Below are 21,415 nucleotides of genomic sequence, written 5' to 3' on the forward strand. Positions count from 1 at the left end.
GTGTGGGAAATCCATCCATTCATTCATTCATTCTCACCTTCATTGGGAAACAAACCAAGATCTTCTGATTTTGAACTATCAAACTCTATACGAAAGGTGGTCTCTGTGGGAATTCTCATCTCAAGGCAGTTTTCTGCTGTCTTAAAATAAAAATGTGAAGAATAAAGATGTGAACTTCACCTTGTATATAAGGATGGTCAGATATTTAATTTATACTGATATGTCTTTATTTTTTGTAGGCAATATTTGGCAAAGCCACAAGTCATACCCAGGCAGTGCTTCAAAAAACTGTGGAACAAAAGAGATCCTTGGAGAAGGTATTTGATCACTTGTAGCATCAGTTCAGTTCAGTCACTCAGTCGTGTCCGACTCTTTGCGACCCCATGAATCACAGCACACCAGGCCTCCCTGTCCATCACCAACTCCTGGAGTTCATTCAAACTCACGTCCATCTAGTCAGTGATGCCATCCAACCATCTCATCCTCTGTAGTCCCCTTCTCCTCTTGCCCCCAATCCCTCCCAGCATCAGGGTCTTTTCCAATGAGTCAACTCTTCGCATGAGGTGGCCAAAGTACTGGAGTTTCAGCTTTAGCATCATTCCTTCCAAAGAAATCCCAGGGCTGATCTCCTTCAGAATGGACTGGTTGGATCTCCTTGCAGAAAGTCTTCTCCAACACCACAGTTCAAAAGCATCAATTCTTTGGTGCTTAGCTTTCTTCACAGTCCAACTCTCACATCCATACATGACCACTGGAAAAACCATAGCCTTGACTAGATGGACCTTTGTTGGCAATGGACTTGTTCAATTCAGTAATCTTTCCAATAGAATTTCCTTAAAGACCCCCATACCAATGGTTATATCATTTGTGCCTTCCTTCTACCAGATGTGCTTCAGCCTCATACAGTCCCTTCCCTTTTGGATCTTATAATCCAAAACAGATTGTCACATGGGCTAACCCTGCCAAAAAATGACACTTCTATTTCTCTTTTTCTATTTTTCTTCCTCTACTTGCCCTGCAGTGCTTGCCTCTTTCTATTTCATCTTCACTAAAAGGGTAATTAGGCAGCAGCAGTGGAAGCAGCTTGAGATTATCATACTAAGTGAGGTAAGTCAGGGGGAGGAAGACAAATACCAGATGATACCACTTATGTGTGGAATCTAAAATATGACACGAATGAACCTATCCACAAAACAAGAACAGACTCACAGACACAGAGAGCAGGCTTGTAGTTGCCAAGGGGTGAGGGGTTCGAGAAAGACAGACTGGGAGTTTGGGCCTAGCAGGTGTAAACTGTTATACACAGAATGGATAAACAGCAAGGTCCTGCTGTAGAGCACAGGGGACTTACTGTCCTGTCATAAACCATCATGGTTAGGAATCACTCTTAAGTGGTCACGTTCCTGTGTCTGTTTCACTCTCCCTTGATGGGAGTGTCCTGGGCTCAGACTTCCAAGAGTGTATTTTGGGGTCTGCATGGATTGGAGGTGATGAAAAATCTAGGCTCAAGCCAGCAGAATTTGAAGCTAGACAATTTGAAATTTTTCTAATGATAAGTAACCTTCAGTAAAGCTTTTTGAGTGCTAAAGAGGCATGTTATATGTGTTTACAAATGTCACAGACTCTTTCTGAGCAATAATTAGTGTTTTCTCTTTAGCCCAGTTCTGTGAAATGACTAAATGATTTATTTCAGTTATTTGTTAAGTCATAAAATGATTTAATTGTAGTAATTTTCCTTGAAAGTGCTATTTTTTTCTATAGGAAATAAATGCCTTGCAGTGGGAAATACAATTTGATCAGAATAGATTTAAAAATATAGAGGAATCTTGGATCCAAAAATATGACAGGTTTGTATATTATTATTCCATAATTTTTCTTTGGAAATTTTTAAACTGTGTATAATTTAAGTGTAGCTTAGACTTTCTTCTTCTTTGACCTAATTGTAAACATAAAATTCAGGGAATTCCCTTGGCAGTCTGGTGGTTAGGACCCAGCGTTTTCATTGCTGGGGCCTCAGGTTCAATCCCTGCTCAGGGGACTAAGATCCTGCAAGCTGTGTGGTGTGGCCAAAATAAAAAAATAAAAAATGAAATTCATGTTGCTTATCTATTTACCAGTTCTATATTTTACTTTACTGTTTTCTTTTTTTAAAAAATACAGTACAAATTGTGTATTAAAATACTGTTTAAGAATTGTGTTTCCGAAGTTATTTTAGCATTGGCACTGTTTTTTACAGTCTTCTGAACAACTTTTTTATCAGTGTGAATTTATTTAATAACTTTATAGCATATTTACAAGGTCAGTCATTGAGAAATTGATACCTGGGGTTATAGATGGCTTTAGTACCTAATTTTTTAACTTATTACTTCTTACTTTGAGATAATTGAAGACTTACAGAAAAGTTGTAAGAATAGTACAAATAATTCCTATATATCTTTCACCAAGATGCTCCAAATTTTAACTCTTTACCACATTTACTTTATCATTCTTTTTACCTTTCTTTCTCTCTCTTTGTAGTTAAATACATAAATATAAATAGAGGTAATATTTTTCTGCTTAGTTCAAGGGCCATAGACATTGCTTGAAAAAGTGATTTCACATTTTATTAATTTGTTAGGTAATTCATGGAAAGAGGATGCCTTAGGTTTACATATTTTTAGATGTAACCAACATACTACATTAGTTCAGGTGTACAACACAATGCACTCAGCACCTGTTCACGTTGCAGAAGGCTCACCACAGTAAGTCTAGTCAATATCTGTCACCATACATGGTTACAGAATATTTTTTCTTGTGATATGAACCACATTTCACTTTTTAATTGAGAAACTTGAACTTCATGACCACTGTTCTAATGATATGAGGCCTATGGCCTATAGCATTTGGGATAAATGATATTATATCCCAAGCACAGGATGTAATATTCCCTAGGAATATCACAACATGTCTTGATAGGTATTTTATTTAAAGTTACAAATTAGACCAGATGATCTGGCTACTGTTTTTTAATTACAAAAATATATTTTTTTAAGCCTCTGGTGTTGGGCAATTTAAGAACTCCTGTAAGTAATTCCAACTTTCATTCAATAGATAAAACTCCCTATGTCTCTTTTTCTTAAATGAAAGTATTACTGACATATAAATAACATTGTATTAATTTCAGGTGTACAAGATAATGATTCAGTATTTGCATATGTTGCAAAATGATCATTACAATAAATCTAGTTAATATTCATTGTTATACATCATTACATCTTTTTCTTATGTTGAGAACTTTTAAGATCTACTTTCTTAGCAACTTTCAAATACTGCACAGTAATTGTTGGCTATAGTCTCCACACTGTGTATTACATCCTCAGGACTTATTTATTTTATAACTGAAAGTTTGTACCTCCTATGTAGCTTTTTCTGTAAATTTTGGAAGGTGTCCTAAGCATGTAGTTGGTGTTCAAATGGTTATTAAGTTGATTGAAACTTTAGTAAAGAGATATGAGTGTTCAAGATAGATGCCTTACAGTTATTTCTGGTTCTGATTTTCTCAGCTAAATATACAAAAGTGTTAAGAGTAAGTACAGAATCTTACTACATTCTTTAAATTTTTGTTACACATATAAATTCTAGACAATTTTGAAGTAAGAAAAATATATTTGGGTTTTAATGGTCTAACTATGGGATTAAATATTCAACTACAAAATGTTAATGTTTTAATGATTTGGAGGGTACTCTTTTCCAGGCTAAATTGTGAAAATGCAGTCCTCAAAGAAACTTTGAAACTAAAAACAGAAGAAATTAAAATGCTCAAGTCTGAAAATGCAAGTAAGTAGAATGGTATTTTGATAATTTTTAAAAAATATTATGTTAAAAGACCAGTTTTGTCCTATGTTAAGAATATTGTGAAGTAATATATTTTAAGAATGAAAGAAGAAATGCATCAATTAGTTTTTTTCTTTTTTAAAAAATATATTTTTGGCTGCACAGGGTCTTTGCTACACTAGGGCTTTCTCTAGCTGTGTTGAGCAGGGGCTACTCGGTTGCGGTGCGAGCCTCCTCATCGCAGTGGCTTCTCCTGTTGCAGAGCACGGGCTCTAGGCACAAGGGTTCGGCAGTTGTGGCACCCGGGCTTAGCTGTCCCGTGGCATGTGGGATCTTAGTTCCCTGACCAGGGATCAAACCTGAGTTCTTGGCACTGAGAGCCTGGAGTCCTAACCACTTGACCACCAGGGAATTCCCAGCAGAAGCTATTTTTTAAAGTGGTGGCTTGAAAGGGATGAGTGCTCAACTGGGCCACGGGCCCAAGAGCAGCACTTTCCACAGTGTAGTAAGTGAACTGTGGCGATGCCCCGGTGAGAACTGCAGGCACAGACATGCTTCTCCACACCAGTGATCTGAGCAGATAAGTGATTTCCCTCTTGTTGGGTTCGTGCCAGGACAGAAACTGCTAACCACTAGCCCTGCCCTTCCTCCCCATCCTTCTACCTTGCAAGAAGAGAGGAAAAGTTACTCTGTTTTCTGCTCTGCAGTAAATAGCAGGACCCCTCTTGTTCTAAGTATTTGGGTTGAGAGCCTCTTATGAAAACTCTTAACTAAAACAAAAGTCTGATAGCATTTAGAGAGCTGGTACAGTACATTAATTCAATACAGACAGTACATTAATGTAGTATATGCGATCTCATTGTCTGATTGTCTCACAGTGTGGATATTGTATATTTCTTTTTGAAAATCCTACAAATTTTTTTTGAGCAAATGACAACCAGACTTCAGTTGCAGTTAAGATCCTTCCACATTAAAAATAACATTTTGGCCTTCGCTGGTGGCTCAGTGGTAAAGAATCTGCCTGCCAATGCAGGAGACGTGGGTTCAGTCTCTGGCCTGGGAATGATCCTGCATACCTTGGAGCAGCTAAGCCGGTGCACCAAGCTCCTGAGCCTGTGCTCTCAAGCCTGGGAGCTGCAACTACTGAAGCCCATGTGCCCTGGAGCCCATGCTCCAGAGCAAGAGAAGCTACCACAGTGAGAAGCCTGTGTACCAAAACTAGAGAACAGTCCTCGCTTGCCCCAACTAGAGGAAAGCCCACGCAGCAGCAAAGACCCAGCCTGGCCAAAAATAAATACAATTTTTTTTTAAATTAACATTTTTATCTAGTGTTGCACATCCATCTAGTCAAGGGTATGGTTTTTCCAGTGGTCATGTATGGATGTGAGAGTTGGACTGTGAAGAAAGCTGAACACCGAAGAATTGATGATTTTGAACTGTGGTACTGGAGAAGACTCTTGAGAGTCCCTTGGACTGCAAGGAGATCCATCCAGTCCATTCTGAAGGAGATCAGTCCTGGGTGTTCATTGGAAGGACTGATGCTAAAGCTGAAACTCCAGTACTTTGGCCACCTCATGCGAAGAGTTGACTCATTGGAAAAGACCCTGATGCTGGGAGGGATTGGGGGCAGGAGGAGAAGGGGATGACAGAGGATGAGATGGCTGGATGGCATCACTGACTCGATGGACATGGGTTTGAGTGAACTCCGGGAGTCAGTGATGGACAGGGAGGCCTGGCGTGCTGCAGTTCATGGGGTTGCAGAGTCGGACACAACTGAGCGACTGAACTAAACTGAACACATGTATTTACATGACTCAGTGGTAAAGAATGTGCCTGCCGATGCAGGAGACTGGAGTTCAGTCCCTGGCTTGGGAAGATCCCCTGGAGGAGGAAATCACAACCTACTCCAGTATCCCTGCCTGGGAAATCCTGTGGAGAGAGGAGCCTGGTGGGCTACAGTCCATGAGGTCGCAAAGAGTTGGACACAACTAAGTACGCATGCACATGTGTATTAATACTGCTTAATACCCACTATTCTTTCAGGTAGATTTTCTGGCTGGAGGCAGCTTTTGTGGGTAACTGTATATCCCTTGCTTAGAGGAAATAAGTATATGATGTTAGTTTAAGTGGATTAGGTGAAGCTGGAGTTAGACCTCATGACTAACACTTTCTTACATGGCCCTTCCCAGTTTTGAATCAACAGTATTTGGAGGTGCTCGCCATGCTTGATATCAAACAGCAGCAGCAGATGGCTCAGGAAGACACCTGCCAGGATAGAAGTGGCTTTTCAGAGGTTTCAGGTCTTGAGGTAGGTAAGCAGTTATGAAAATTTAGCAGGAGGGAATTTTTCACTTGTGTTCTGTTTCTGTGATCCTCATCACCTCCATGTCTACAACAGCAACGTGCTTAGCACCTTGAGACTGAGGGTGAGAGGCCTGTGTTCCTTCTTCAACCTTGCAGGTACTGCACCCTTTGGGCATTAGGGGATGAGCTTGCTGCTTCCTGGTCCTTTTATTTCCTTTGTCTAGTTTCAGGAGAAACTAGTTAGTAGTATCTCCCCTGGGTAGAGGCTTACCATGGCAGAGTACTTTCCCATACATTTTAAAATCTGATCTTTGTAATGGTCTTGTGAAGGCTGCAAAGCAGGTATCAGCCCCATTTTACAGAGGAAACTCAGGCTCAGTTTCATTTACCTCCCTGAAGTGACGCAGTCAGTCTGGAGTTGAGCCAGGTTCAGGATAAAGATCTGCTGATGCCTTGCTATTTGCTTGCTGAGGTGTGAAATGTCTTACAAGGTAGAAGTTTGGCTGATAAGATAAAAAGGGTCCTGGGGACTCATGAGAAATAAACATCAGTGAGAGGGAGTAGCCATTCACTTATTATAAAACTTCAAATAAAGTAACTACTACTCATAATAGCAAATACATAGTCCTTAGTAAGCACCAGATACTGTTCTGGGTGCTTTGCATAGATTTATACATTTAATTCTCACAACTACCAAATAAGGAGAGTACTATTAAATCCTTATTTTACAAATGAGGTTAACAGAGGCACAGAAGGGTTCAGTAATTTGCTCACAGTCACAGAGCTGGTAAGTGGTGGAACTGGGATTTACACCCAGGTAGAGTTTAGAGTCTGTGATTTTGATCACCATGCTCTACTGCCTGGGTGGAAAACTAGTGTATTATCAAAAAATGAAACATAAACTGAACTGAGAGAGAGTTCAGAATAAGTGTGCTTTATTATAATCCTGAGTAGGCTATCATAAGTAACCTTATAACAGGCAGGAACAAGGGCCCTGAGCCAGCTGATGGAGGGGCACTGAGGTAAGGACAGCGAACTGGGACTGAGAGGTCCTTGCAGAAACCTTGCAGTCTGAAACTGGTTGCTGGCAACTTTCGCAGGAACAATATGCAGTAGTTGGACGTTGAAAAGGGAAGAGGGAAGATACCAATCAGCCATATAACCACTCAAGTCAGCCGAAAGTTATGTACTTCAGTTTATCTTCCATGCGAGAAGGAATTTTCTGAAATAGCCTTTACCCTAAGAGAGACAGTGGAATCTTCTTTTCTAAACAGTCTGTAAAATAAGATTCTATTTTAAGCCAGTCCATTAATATGAAATTTACAGCAGCAGGAAGCTTTGACAATAATTTGTAGTAAGTTTCACATGAAACTTTAAAAGATATGGCCCAATATCTTACATAGACTGTCCCCATTAAATTGGAGTATGTTGGGAAAGCAACTTGGGGTTAGTTGTCAAAATGAGTTTTAAGAAAAAGTACAACAGTTCTTACTTTTCTTCTAAGTGACCCAGATGGACTAGTTTCTTCATTGTGATCCAAAGACAGGTTTTGAGGAATCCAGGCATTATGCAATTCCAGAACATTGGGTGAGCCAGGAAGTATTTAAGAATGTATTACATGATCACAGGACGTGTTTTTTAGGAGTGGCAGGATGATCGTATTCCTCATCAGTGTTAAAAATCACCATTTGCGGGACCTGACAGTAATCAATGCTGGGTGGCAGGGCGAAGCCCAGTCACAGGAAGTCCACATGAGAGAGGTTTATATTTACTTCGTTAGGTCAAGTTCCTGCCAAGGACTCAGAGGTATAGGAAACTGATACCAAGTGAAAGGTTTTGGAGACTGAAAAGAATGTAGAATTCCTTTAGGTTTTTGTTCCTTGTAATACCAGTCTCTGCTCGTTTGTAATTCATTTCCACTTGGGTCCTGAAATCATGGTCTCAGCTTCCTATTTTTGTTTTCCTTCGTAGTTTCTTTGAATCAGATGCTTGTCTGAAATGTGCAGTGGGTTTGTGTGTGCCCCGTGTTTGTGTATGGGTCAGCAGTGTTACACTTGGTAATGGATAATTCTTTGGGATTTGAAGCTTGCAGTGCTGGGAGCTTGCCTGTGTCACCGTCCCAGAGGGAGCCCCTGTGCTTGTGCCAAACTGGCTGCGTCCACTCGGAAAATGCTCCTGCAGCTCAAACAGGAGGTAAAAACAGTGAAAGCTTTGGTTGTTTCTGTGTTCATACAGTAAGTTCCCTACATACGAGCCTTCAAGTTGCTAACTGTGAGAGATGCGAGTGTGCCTGCCCACGTCCAGTCACGTGAGTTCACATGTGTCTGGTGTACAGTCACATGCACGCATCCTCTACAGGGGCTTGTGCTTTTGTGTACATTACTGTAGAGTGCTGTACAGAGTACAGATCTTTATTTCAAGCCCAGCACGTCTGGAAGCAAGTGTAAAAGCAATGGTGTATAGCCCATTGTATTATCTGGGTACCTAGGCTAACTTTGTTGCACTTACGAATGTGATCTTGGAATGGAACTCATTTGTATGTAGGGGACTTACTGTATAAAGATGAATGGAAGTATATGCAGTAATTAGCTTCATTGGTAGTCACTGGCTATGTAACTCATCCTTAGTTTTAAATGATATTAGTAACATTAATGTATAAAAAACAGGTTTACACGGTTCCAAAATACAAATAGTACTTGGCACGATATTGTAACCGTGAAGTTGTTTGCCTATGTTTTAGTTGGTGTTGCTTAAGTTCTTCTTTCTGTTGTCTATACATGGAGGAAAAGTGCTTAAAATCATCAGGATGCACAACCCTGATTAACAGATAAACATGAAGCTTCTTAGAAAAGCTGCAAGGTATAGTGGAAGGAACCTTTGTGCCAGCCAGATCTAGGTTGGAATCTCAGCTCCGTCACTTTCCACCTTTGTAGCTTTGGATGCGTGTTAAATGGAGGGTAATAACTAGCTTGGAGGTTTGTTGTAAGAAATACAGTACATACAATGTTTAGCATATGGCCATGCCTGGCATTTAATCAAATGATAGCTGCCATTATTAGGCTTTAATAATAAATACAATGTGGACCATAATTTTTAGAATTTATTGAAGGTATGGAATTTAGTCTTCAGTATATATGTGAAAGCAAGCAGCTAAACATTATCAATTCATTAGGAAAAGCATAAGATTACAAAGACCAGTGGGAGGTATCTGAGAGATGGTATTCATAATTATTTTAGTGGTATTGTCTGGAATGGCCCAAGGCAGAACTGAAATGTGGCATTTGGCATCCTCCCTGCTTCCTTGTTGGGAAGGGCACACACAGGGCCTGTCTTGATAATGAAGTCTGAGAGTTGGATTACCAAGGAGCTGACAGGCGTAAGGGAAACATCCAGTAATCTAGTTGGCATCTAGTTGGCAAGTACTAATTAGATTAAACAGATGCAATAGATCACGGATATGCACTCGACTCCACTCAGTGGTAAACTGCATCTGCGAATCTGACTCAGCATTTGGTAAGTAATAAGGTAAAAAAAAAAAACGGTTCTCGTTTTGCATCCAACTCTTAGTGACCCCATTGACTGTAGCCCGCTAGGCTGCATGGGGTTATCCTGGCTAGAATACTGGAGTGGGTTGCCATTTCCTACTCCAGGGGATCTTCTGATTCTGGGGTTGAACCTGCTGACACGTGTCTCCTGCGGCTCCTGCATTGGTAGGCAGATTCTTCACCACTGAGCCACCTGGGAAGCCCTGGTTTTGCCTCTGTTGCTGCTACTGCTGCTAAGTTGCTTCAGTCGTGTCCGACTCTGTGCAACCCCAGAGACGGCAGCCCACCAGGCTCCCCTGTTCCTGGGATTCTCCAGGCAAGAACACTGGAGAGGGTTGCCATTTCCTTCTCCAATGCAGGAAAGTGAAAGTGAAGTCACTCAGTCGTGTCCGACTCTTAGCGACCCCGTGGACTGCAGCCTACCAGGCTCCTCCGTCCATGGGATTCTCCAGGCAAGAGTACTGGAGAGGGGTGCCATTGCCTTTGTCTCTAACACCTCTCAAACTTTCTTTCAAAACCAGTTGGAACTTTTGCAGAAGAGTAAAGAAGAAGCCTACATAATGGCAGATGCATTCAGAATTGCATTTGAGCAACAATTAATGAGGAAAAATGACCAGGCACTAAGATTGACACAAACGGATAAAATGTGTAAGAAAGCAACAAAATGGATAAGTTGGAAGCACCTTAAAGAAAATGGTAAATATGAATTATAATGGTAATAATCAGGTGTAATTTCAGTCGTTTTTAGTTATAATTAAGCATAATATGGTGAATATAATTGAAATTTCAGATATACTTATGATTTATCTAAAAATTTAGCAACTGTGGGGAAAAAGTGGGTCGCTGAATGTTACCTATGCAAATGAAATCATAAAATAACAGGAGACTACTTTAGTACTCTTCTATTTCATTTAAACAAGACCGTGCTCAGTGGGAAGAATTTATAATGAGTGCTAGATGATTAAAGGGAAAAATGAGAGTGAAACCCAACATTAAACTTACCTAAGTAAACTTTATTGAAATGTGTGTTTCTGGAAGGACACACTGAGCAGTAGAGGAAACTTAAATTGGACAAATCAATAAAATATTCTTATAAAAAGTAAAACAAATTAAGGTTTAGATTTTGGTTTACAAGCCTGTCAAAAAGTTCATGGCCATTTTTGAGTCATTATGGTATTAGTGTAAACAAAATATATAAAAATGCCATGAGAGAATCAAATTGTCATTGAAGTATGTAGACTGTCCAATATAAACAAATAGGTATTACTTTTTAGAAATTAGTTTCTCTTAATGGTCAATCTAAGTTTTCATTTTTAAGTATTATTCAGTAGAACTCACTTTGTTTCAATTTAAAATTCCAATTTGAAACCATTTATCAGTCATGATTAAAGTGAAGTTTATTAAGAAGTGTAAATTTTTATTTTTAAAATTCTGAAATGACCCTATTTCTAAATCTTTTTTAATTTGTCAAAATCCATAATCCTAATTCCAGTCCCTCTCATTTTCAGATGAATTTAGGACCAATAAGAATCTTACAGTATTAACATGAAACTTTTAATATATAATACTTATTTTGTTTTAAATATTTCTTTTCAAACAGTGCATATTAGTATATGGTTCAAGTGTTGTGAAGTTTAGCTTCATTAAACTTTACCCATTTCTTTGCTGAAGTGGTAAGAAATAAGGGATAATAAAAATAGAAGTGGTAAACAAGAACTGTGAAAGTGGGTGAAAACAGATTATAAAAGCTATGTATTTAGAGTCAGGTGGAAGTCAGGGCAAAAGGGGGAAATGATATTCCTCAGCTCTCATTCTTCAACAAGCATTCCACTTTATCCTGAAACTAACTTTTGAAGTTGTTTCTTCTGAGATTTACAGAGGCTGATGAGCAAGTATAATGGCTAAATCCTCCACGGGCATGGGCTACCCAGGTGGCTTGGTGGTAAAGAATCCACCTGCCAATGCAGGAGACGCAAGAGACACGAGTTCGATCCCTGGGTTGGGAAGATCCCCTGGAGGAGGAAATGGCTACGCACTCCAGCATTCTTGCCTGGAAAAATCCCAGGGACATAGGAGCCTGGCAGGCTACAGTCTATGGGGACAAAAAGAGTTGGACACAACTGAACAGACATGCAGAGAGAAGAGTAGGGAGAAAGAAGAAACAGAGAGGTAGATTCATATTCATTTCAGCGCTTGTATTCATTTTATATTCCAGAATTCCTGCCTTGCCTATTTACAGAATTCAGGAACTTTTCCATTGAAAACATGATTTGAGAGGTACAGTCTTTGCTTTCCATAAGGTACTGAGACTGGAAGCAGAATTTAAAATAATTGGTTCGTCTCTGAAAAGTCTTTACAAGCCCATAAAAGCTTTACTAGCTCCGGTTTCTTAGAGACAAGCATGTGTGCCAAGTCGCTTCAATTGTGTCTGATTCTTTGTGGTCCTATGGACTGTAGCCCGCCAGGCTCTGTCCATGGGATTCTCCAGGCAAGAATACTGGAGTGAGCTGCCATGCCCTTCTCCAGGGGAATCTTCCCCACCCACAGCCTGAAGCCACGCCTCCTTCGGCTCCTGCGCTGCAGGCGGATTCTTTCCTGCTGAGCCACTGGGGAAGCCCTTCTTAGTGACAAGACTTTGATTCACTTTATTAATATACTTCAATAATTTGTTGCAAAATGATTGTTACAGGTCATTTTTTTATTTGTGGTTAACAGTATATTAACTTTTCTTGATTTGGCAGCTTAGACAAGTTCTGAGAGATAGCTCATAAACATATTTCTTTTTTTAGATTAAAATTAGAGACACATTCATTCACTCTCAGGATTGATGAGCCAGTCAACTTGTCTGGCTTTTCCCCTTTGCCACAGTGGCCACTGGCAAATGTCAGGTGTGAGGCCGTCACTGTGGTTTATTAGGAACGGGTGGAAAGGGAATGGTCCCTTTGGAGTTCATCTGAAACTTTCTTGGTATATAAATCTATGACTTCGTATTTTCTGCTACAAACTGCATCCTTTTGATGGATGAAGAATATCAGCATAAATACTGCAGAAATGTGGCCTTTTAAGCATTATGTCAGTACCCGGGCTAGGTGCTTTCACAACTGTGTGGTTTAATTGTGATAATTATACATAAATCTTAGCATTTTAACCATTTTTAAGTCTCATTTAAGTCCATTCACATTGTTGTATAATCATCACCATCATCCATCTCCAGAACTTTTTCATCTTCCCAAACAGAAACCCTGTACTCGCTCAATACCACTCCCCTCTCCCAGCCATGCTCTATTATTTAAATGGCACAGCAGCCCAGCAATAGAGCATTATTCGAGAGCTGAGGGCATGTAGCTTAGAGAACTTTATTCTAAAGTGATACCCTTCTGAAGTGGCTAAATGGGGATTCAAGTCCAGGTTTTTTTCTGGCTCTAAAGCAGAGTTTGCGTGGTTCAGAGGCCACCTGTCTGCAGGTATGTTTTGCTGGGAGTGTTCTCAATGTGGGTAGGTGACTGACCTTTACATCAGAAGATTTCACATACAAATGTGGACCGCTGGTTCCTCTGGAGGACTCGAGTTGGGTAGCAAGGACTGCATTCTCCCATGGGCTGAGCAATGAGAGTGCAGGGCGCTGCTCTGGGTTCTCAAAACTTTGGTCTCTCACCTGCGTTTGCTGCTGGCTCTAAAGTCCATTTTTCCCACTGCACTGTGCTGCCCGCCTCACTCAGGCTGGAGGGTCCCTGAAGAGGACAAGGTCCTGATTGATTTAGGAATGAATTAACCTTGGTTCACACTTACCTCTTTTCCTGGAAGCATGTCAGTGTGTGTCTTTTTATGTCTCAACTGGATTTTCATGTTCTATTTTAGGGTCACTATCCCAAGGGAGTAAGAAGACCTTAGGGCAGAAATTGTTGGGTATGCTCCCTTCAGAAAACAGTTCTAAGAGTACCAATGACCAGGATGATCCTCAGGAAATCTTTAAGATGCTAATAGACTTGGTTAGTATCTGCTTTCTTTGTTGTTAGAGGTTGTGGATGAGCTAATCTTTTTGCTTCCTATTAATTCAACTCTTTATCGCAGTATACTTGACTTTCATGCTATTTTCCCAGTTAAGGTACCGTTTTCTGGAATTTTTATCTTCTTGAACACCCCACACACGCTTTCCAATTCCCCCTTCCAGGTTCTTTCTTCCTGTGCAACTTTAATAAAGTTCCACCTCTGAAAAAGAGGAGGCTCTCTGTAATTAAGTCCAGGCATCTCCATCATCAGCACTTATGTACAGTTCATGACAAGACTTTTATATATTTAGGATTTTTTTAAGTGTTTAAAGCACATCCTCATGCATTATATCCTGTAATCATTACCACAACACTGTAATCAGTCCTGTTATCCTCAATTTCATAGATGACTAAACTAAGAAACTCATGTTATATGAACACATGTATCTATAGAAGAGTATTATTAAAGTTATTTATTGCATATAAATATATAACACAATTTTATAAATAACTTTATTCAGAGGTAAGTACATGTTAGCATTATATATATATATATATATACACACACACACACACCCTCCATGTAAATATATACTTCTCTCCAAATGACTTAAACATTTTTTTCAGCAGAAGGAATGCTGTTTTCTATTCTTCCTAAAAATAAGAAAGTCTTCAATAACATGTAGCACAATGCTGAGGAATTAGTGGACCTAAATTAATTTATTCATATTGACTGACTGGACAGATTGAAGACTAAATTTAATTTTCATGAAATACTCCTGACTACAGCTCTGTATTCTGATTTACTGACTAACTGGTACATTTTTAATTTCTCTGCATGCAGTTGAATGATAAAGAAGAAGCTTTGGCTCATCAAAGGAAAGTGAGTTACATGCTTGCTCGGGCTTTGGAAGACAAAGACACCACTTCAAAAGAGATTAAAGAAAGAAATTCTATGAAAGACAGTTTTACATTAAAAAACCCCTGGCAGAAAATTTTACAATTCCCTGTTTCATGTGATCCTGTACATTCAAGTGTTCAAATTTTTAATTCTGTGGGCTGCATTTGTTCAATTCAGCACTTTCAAAAAGATCAAAAGTACACAAGAACTCTTAAAAGGTCCCGTTCTTTGCCATCAAATATGTACTGAAGATAAATCAGATGAAATTAGAACTGAGAGATGTTTATATTGAGACTTTGAAAAAGGGCCTTGTAAATATTGCTACATTTTCAGAAGTTGTATGTTTTCTAGGTATTTCTAAATTTTGGGAGGCAACTTAATTAAATAAATGTTTTCTACAAGAAATTTATTAGTTAGTATTCTGTGTTGATGCATTTTATTTATAAATTATATTACTATGTTATATGAAATTTTCAGCATTTCCCAAAATATTAAAAGAAATAGTGATATTTGAGGAAAAAATATTTAGATTGACTATACAGATTGTTGACTATAGGGATCTTTGGCTCAAGCAACAAAAGGAATGACTCAATGTTAATTTTTGGAATACATTTATCTTGTTCTAGTTCTGTTTTTTATTTCCCATATAAAGCTTAAAAATAATTTCCTTAACTGCAATAAAAAAGTTATTATGGTAGGAATTTGGCAGAAGTATATTCAAAGTCATTGCTAGCAACTTTCCTTTACAGCTGATTTTTTTGTCAGAGTGGTGACATTTTATAGCCAGATCTACCCAGAATTCTGGCACTTATAAATACCTCGAAATTAACTTCTTGGTCTTAATGCTGAATTTTAGGCCATTTAAAATGTTCTCTTCCTAAAAATATTACATAGTAATAATTTTCAATACCTTTTGGGAATATTACTATATTAATCACAAAGCATCACAATGATGGCACAGGAAATGCACTGCATTTTCAGCAGTTACGAAAAGATACTACTATTTAAATAGATGAACACAATAGGGTAATAAGGTAACAATATAAACCATTTATAGTTGTGTTACAGGAACCACACTGGTAGTCATTACTAACAAAAGCTGAAAAATTGGCAAATACATTTTGAAAAAGGGAAGAAAAATGAGGATCTACTGTTACCAGATATCAAAGTATATTTATCAACTATACTCCAAAATAAAAATTACATTTAATTAAAAAATATATTGTCCTGACAGTAATACAATGCTACATTATTCAAAACAGTGTGGAAACAGCAGGTCAATGAGAATAAGATAAAGTCCATACACAGTCTAGTATATATGATAATTTTTAAGGTAGGGAAAGGAAGGATCTGGGATTATTTAATAATACCAAAAACAGAAGCATAAAAAAAAAAAATCAAATTGCAAAAACTAGAAAGGTTCTTTTTAAATGTGTTTAAAACAAACACATAAATTGATAAAATTTGTAATATTCCAACTGATCAAGGACAAAATTAAATTTCATCAAATAAACAAAAGCAAAAATAAACAAATGGGGCCTAATTAAACATAAAAGCTTTTTCAGAGCAAAGGAAACCATAGACAAAATGAAGAAACAACTTGCTGAATAGGAGAAAATACTCGCAAATGATATGACAAAGAGTTTAATATCCAACATACATAAACAGCTCATACAACCCAACAGCAAAAAAAAAAAAAAAAAATCCAATTTAAAAATGGGCAGAAGACCTGAACAGACATTTTCCCAAAGAAATGCAGATGGCCAACAGGCACATGAAAAGATGCTCAACATCACTAATCATCAGGGAAATGCCAATCAAAACCACAATGAGATATCACCTTACACCTGTCAGAAGGGCCATCATCAAAAACACACATAACAAACAGGATGTGGAGTAAGGGGAACAGCTGTACACTGTTGGTGAGAATGTAAATTTGTACAGCCACTGGGGAAAACAGTATATAGTTGTCCTAGAAAACCAATGGAATACTATTCAGCCATAAAAAAGAATCTCCCCATTTGAAGCAACATGGATAGACTCAGAGGGCATTACGCTAACTGAAGTAAGAGAAAGACAAATACTGCAAGGTATCACTAATATGTGAAATAAACAAACTAGTGAATATAACAAAAAAGCAGACACAAATACAGAGAACAAAATAGTGGTTATGGGGGTGGATATAGGGGTAGGGGAGTGGGGGTACAAACTAGAGGGTGTGAGATAGGCATAAGGATATACTGTACAACATGGAAATACAATCAATACTTTGTAATACCTGGGCTTCCCTGGTGGCTCAGACAGTAAAGCATCCACCTGCAATGTGGGAGACCTGGGTTTGATCCCTGGGTTGGGAAGATCCCCTGGAGGAGAGTGGGGCCACCCACTCCAGTGTTCTTGCCTGGAGAATCCCCATGGACAGAGGAGCCTGGCGGGCTACAGTTCTTCGGGTCACGGGTCACCAAGAGCTAGACACAACTGAGTAACTGAGCATGTATATAGCACACACATATATAAACATTTGTAGTAACTAAATGGAAAGTAACCTTTAAAAACTGTATAAAAAAATCTGAATCAACAGTTCACAAAGGCGGAATCATATATGATTAGCAACACAGTAGAAATCAAAGAAAAGTAAATCAGAATGAGATAAATTAGCAAAGACCTCAAAGATTGTGAGTGCTACATGGAACTCTGCTCAACGTCATGTGGCAGCGTGGATAGGAGGGGAGTCTGGGGGAGAATGGATACCTGGGTAAGTATGGCTGAGCCCTTTGCTGTTTGCCTGGAACTGTCACCACGTTGTTAATCAGCTATACCCCATTAAAAAATAAAAAGTTTTTTAAAAAGAAAGACTATGAGTGTTAGAGATGAGATGATGAGGTGAACTAGATTCCTACATAAAAGTTAATGAATGTATACATTTGGGATCCTGCATTCAACTTTTTGGGGTACATACTCAGAAGTGAAACTGCTGGATCATATGGTATTTCCATTTTAAACTTTTTGAGCAAACACTAGTTTCCGACAGCTGCTGCACTGTTTTTATACATTCCCGCCAATGGTGTACAAGGGTTTCCTGATTTCTCCACATGCTCACTAATACTTGTTAGTTGTTTATTTTTGGTGACTGCCATCTTAGTAGGTTTAAAGTGATATCTCATTGTGGTTTTAACTTGTATTTCCCTAATGACTCGTGGTTTGGGCATCTTCTCACATGCTTTTTAGCCATTTCAATATCATCTTTGGTGAAATGTCTATTTCAAGTTCTTTGCCCATTTTTTAATTGGATTTGTTGTTGTTGTTGTTGAGCTGTAACAACAGCTTCCTAGGTGGCCCATTAGAAAAGAACTGCCTGCCAATGCAAGAGATGCCAGAGATACAGGTTTGATCCCTGGTTCAGGAAGATCCCCCTGGAGAAGGAAATGGCAACTGTTCCAGTACTCTTACCTGGAAAATCCCATGGACAGAGGAGCCTGGTGGGCTACAGTCCATGAGGTTGCAAAAAGTTGGACATGACTGAGCAACTGAGCACACACGATAACAACAACATATATTCTTCACGTATTCTGGCTATGAACCTTATCAGATACATGATTTGCAAATATTTTCAATCCATAGGAGTTGCCTTTTCATTCCATTGATCATGTTCCTTTGAGGCATACAAGCTTTTAATTTTGATACAGTCCAAACTGTCCTTTTTTAATTTTTGTTGCCGCTGCTTTTGGGGTCATATCCAGGAAGCCCCTACCAAACCTGATGTCATGAAGCTTTCCTTCTATGTTATTTTCTAAGAATCTTTATAGTTCTAGGTCTCATGTTTAGGTCTTTTGATATTTTTTTTTTCAGTCACAGCATGTGGCTTTCAGGATCTTAGTTCCCCAACCAATGGTTGAATCTGTGCCCTTTGAAGTGAAAGCAGAGTCTTAACCACTGGACCATAGGGAACTCCTGAGTTAACTTTTGTATATAGTGTATGGTAAGGGGCTTCTCCATTTTTAAGAACTACTGAACAGTTACTGGGAGTGTAAATTGATACAGCTACTTTGGAAAAGTATGGCAATATCAATGCTACTTGAAAATATACAACTGTGTAACTGTGACCTCACAATTACAATTCTAAATATGTACAACTCCTGCATGTGCATATAAACATTTTTTTTTTACAACTGTGAAAAAATTTAAATAACCTAAACGTCCATGTGACAGAATTCTAAAGATGGCCCTCTCAAGATTCCTGTCCTGATTATTCAAGCATTCAATCTAGGAACTGCTATGAAGGGAATTTTAAGACTTATAATTAAGCCTTTGGTGAGCTGACATTAGTTTATCAGGTGAGTCCTTAAAAAAAAAAAGGAAGAATTTTCTCTACTGGCAGCAGATTAGGAAGCCATAGATTTGACACTGTTGCTGGTTTGCAGATGGAGAGTGACATGCAACAAGGCAAGTGAACTGCCTTCAACTAGCAAGGATAAGAGGCATGTGCATTAAAACGACATGAACTGTATTAATTAGGAAGCAGATTCTACCTTAGAGCCTCAAATAAGAGCACAAAGTCCAACTGACATCCTGATATTGGCTTATGCAAAAGAAACAAAAAAAATATCACAGTTGATCGATGAGAGGTATCTGACCTACAGGGCTGGGAGCCAATAAATTTGTGTTATTTTAAACTGCTGCATTTATGGTAACTTTTATGTAGCAAAAGAAAAATAACATGGTCTGTAAATAGAGCATGTGTAAGATATGATATCAAAGATGTGATATATGCTATAAAGTATATGGCAGCTAAAACAGAAACTAGATTTACAGGTATTAACATAGAAGAAACTTAAAAGTTCTAAGTAAAAATAAAAATGCTCTATGAGAGTTACAGTCTACTTACCACTCATAAAATTTTGAGACCAAAACCAATTTTCTATTTTTAAATACTACCCCCTTTATTATAAATTTGTAATGCTGTATAGGCCAGATCATTAAAATAATTGATAATTATCTTTATTAAGGATTCCTTAATGCATTTTCAATTCTAAATTTCAGAGAAGCAGACTTATTTTATTACTACTGCACTCTCATCAGAAAATCAGAACTGTTTGTTTTAAAATACATTTAATAAAAATAACCAAGTTTTACATATTTTACATGTGCAGAATATTTACAAATATCTTGTAAAGCATTTACTTTATGTTTACTATTGTGCCTTTTTCACTGTTTCCTTCAGTAGTAGAATATTGTCCAGTTTTCTCTGTAACTAAAAAATTAGCTTCTTGGGTAATCCTCCTGGGGGGAAAAATGAGGTTATTTAATTTTATAGTAATTCTATAAAATTACATTTAATTTTAAAGTACTTCTAACCAATCATTCATTCCAACTATATTTATACTTGCTTTGATTTTCCAATAACACTTGCTAAACATTAAGCATAGAGTGTATTGCTAGGAATTTATGAAAAAAATAGGGTACATTTTAGAACATGAATAGTTCTCAGAACTCTGAGGTGTACTCAAAAGTGCTCATGTCCTAAAAAAAAGCATGATTTTAAGTACGCATGATGTTACATATTCTCAAAGGAAGCAAATACAGGTAAAATATAACATTCTACTTTATAAAATTTAAATTGATAATAAGTAAACAGCTCACAGTCTGCATTTCTTGGCTGCCCAGTCACTAGCTGTACATTAGGTATCTGGAGTTTTCGGAAATCATGTAAGAAAATGAGAGTTTTACCTTGTTCCAAGGCCTCTGTTCTCTTCCGTTTTGTTGCCATGGCTGGATTGGACTGCTCCTTTAGAGCCTCCGCTGGACAGTTTGGTCTTGGCAGCTGACATCCAGGTGTTGGCCCTGGCCGATTACTGAAATACTTAGTTTTCAACGCCTTTCCAAAGAAAAGAGACCAGAGATAGTGAGCTTTTATGTGACTATCTGAACTGTGTTGTAAGGAGCATTAAATATACTAAGCAAATACACCCTCTCTCAAACAAACTTAATTTTGAGTATTTGGATATCTACATTATTACAAGTATCTAGCAGCCTAAGATTGACTGCTAATTCCATTACTGTATTACTACAAGAATGGAATTTTTCCATGACAGCCTATACAAAATATGAAAAATCCTAAATAAGATATTGTAAAATTCATCTCTCTACACATTATAGGCTCTATAGCTGAAAACAGAGAAACTTGCTTAAAAACAACTTCCAAGTTTATTTGTCACAACATTTGTGTGTGTTCAAATTCCAAATCATATGAATTCTTAAAAATAAAGCTTTTAAAAAGATGCGATGGGTTGGAAATGACAGATTAAAGTCCAACAATCCACTAGAAATTAATTGAATTCTTACTTGGAAGGACTTGTCCAAGTTTATTTCTATTTACCACTAGTCCAACGTTCTATAATATTATATTTTTACCTAGGTCCAAAATTCCAATAAAAATAGTTTATTTGAGGTGACAAAGTTGTCAAGTTCATACTTTATTTGCATCATAGTACTGTTCAACAGCCAAAATAATTTAATAAGGTATTTCCTTCTGGATAATTCTCTTAGGAACAAAAGAAGTTGTATAAACTTTTCAAGCAACTCTCCCCTACTCGCCAACATATTATTTGCAGTAATAATTTAGATAGAGAATTCTTACTTCGGAAGAGTTGAACTTATAAAATATTACTTCCAAATCACAGCAGTTCCATAAGTAAATTAAGCTAATTTTGAGCTACACAGAGATCTAAGAAGGGTATCTCATTAAACTTTTATGTTTTTAAAATGTTTATCTGGCTGTGCCAGGTCTTTGTTGCAAGATGCGGGGTCTTTAGTTGTGGCATGAAAACTCTTAGTTGTGCCATGTGGGATCTAGATCCCTCACC

The 21,415-nt window shown here is 38.0% G+C and overlaps 2 protein-coding genes across 9 annotated transcripts in view; one reads left to right on the forward strand and one right to left on the reverse strand.

Annotated features, from left to right (window-relative positions):
* The window catches only part of CCDC125 (coiled-coil domain containing 125), a 30,799-nt gene extending 15,842 nt beyond the window's left edge, over positions 1–14,957 (forward strand). For both annotated transcript variants that reach the window (XM_055554427.1, XM_055554428.1), the window contains exons 5-12: positions 240–317; positions 1,762–1,847; positions 3,734–3,816; positions 6,003–6,121; positions 8,203–8,310; positions 10,184–10,358; positions 13,521–13,651; positions 14,496–14,957. In XM_055554427.1, coding sequence (XP_055410402.1) covers positions 240–317; positions 1,762–1,847; positions 3,734–3,816; positions 6,003–6,121; positions 8,203–8,310; positions 10,184–10,358; positions 13,521–13,651; positions 14,496–14,801 — 1,086 coding nt within the window. In that variant the 3' untranslated portion in view covers positions 14,802–14,957. The remainder of the gene's footprint in view (positions 1–239; positions 318–1,761; positions 1,848–3,733; positions 3,817–6,002; positions 6,122–8,202; positions 8,311–10,183; positions 10,359–13,520; positions 13,652–14,495) is intronic.
* Positions 14,958–19,528: 4,571 nt separating this feature from the next.
* CDK7 (cyclin dependent kinase 7) overlaps positions 19,529–21,415 on the reverse strand; it is a 28,298-nt gene continuing 26,411 nt past the window's right edge. For all 7 annotated transcript variants that reach the window (XM_055554431.1, XM_055554432.1, XM_055554430.1 and 4 more), the window contains 2 exons: positions 20,280–20,427; positions 19,529–19,832 (listed from right to left, as the gene is read on the reverse strand). In XM_055554431.1, the coding sequence (XP_055410406.1) occupies positions 19,804–19,832; positions 20,280–20,427 (177 nt within the window). In that variant the 3' untranslated portion in view covers positions 19,529–19,803. The remainder of the gene's footprint in view (positions 19,833–20,279; positions 20,428–21,415) is intronic.

Source organism: Bubalus kerabau, chromosome 18 (assembly GCF_029407905.1).
Source record: "Bubalus kerabau isolate K-KA32 ecotype Philippines breed swamp buffalo chromosome 18, PCC_UOA_SB_1v2, whole genome shotgun sequence".
Classification (NCBI taxonomy): Eukaryota; Metazoa; Chordata; class Mammalia; order Artiodactyla; family Bovidae; genus Bubalus; species Bubalus kerabau.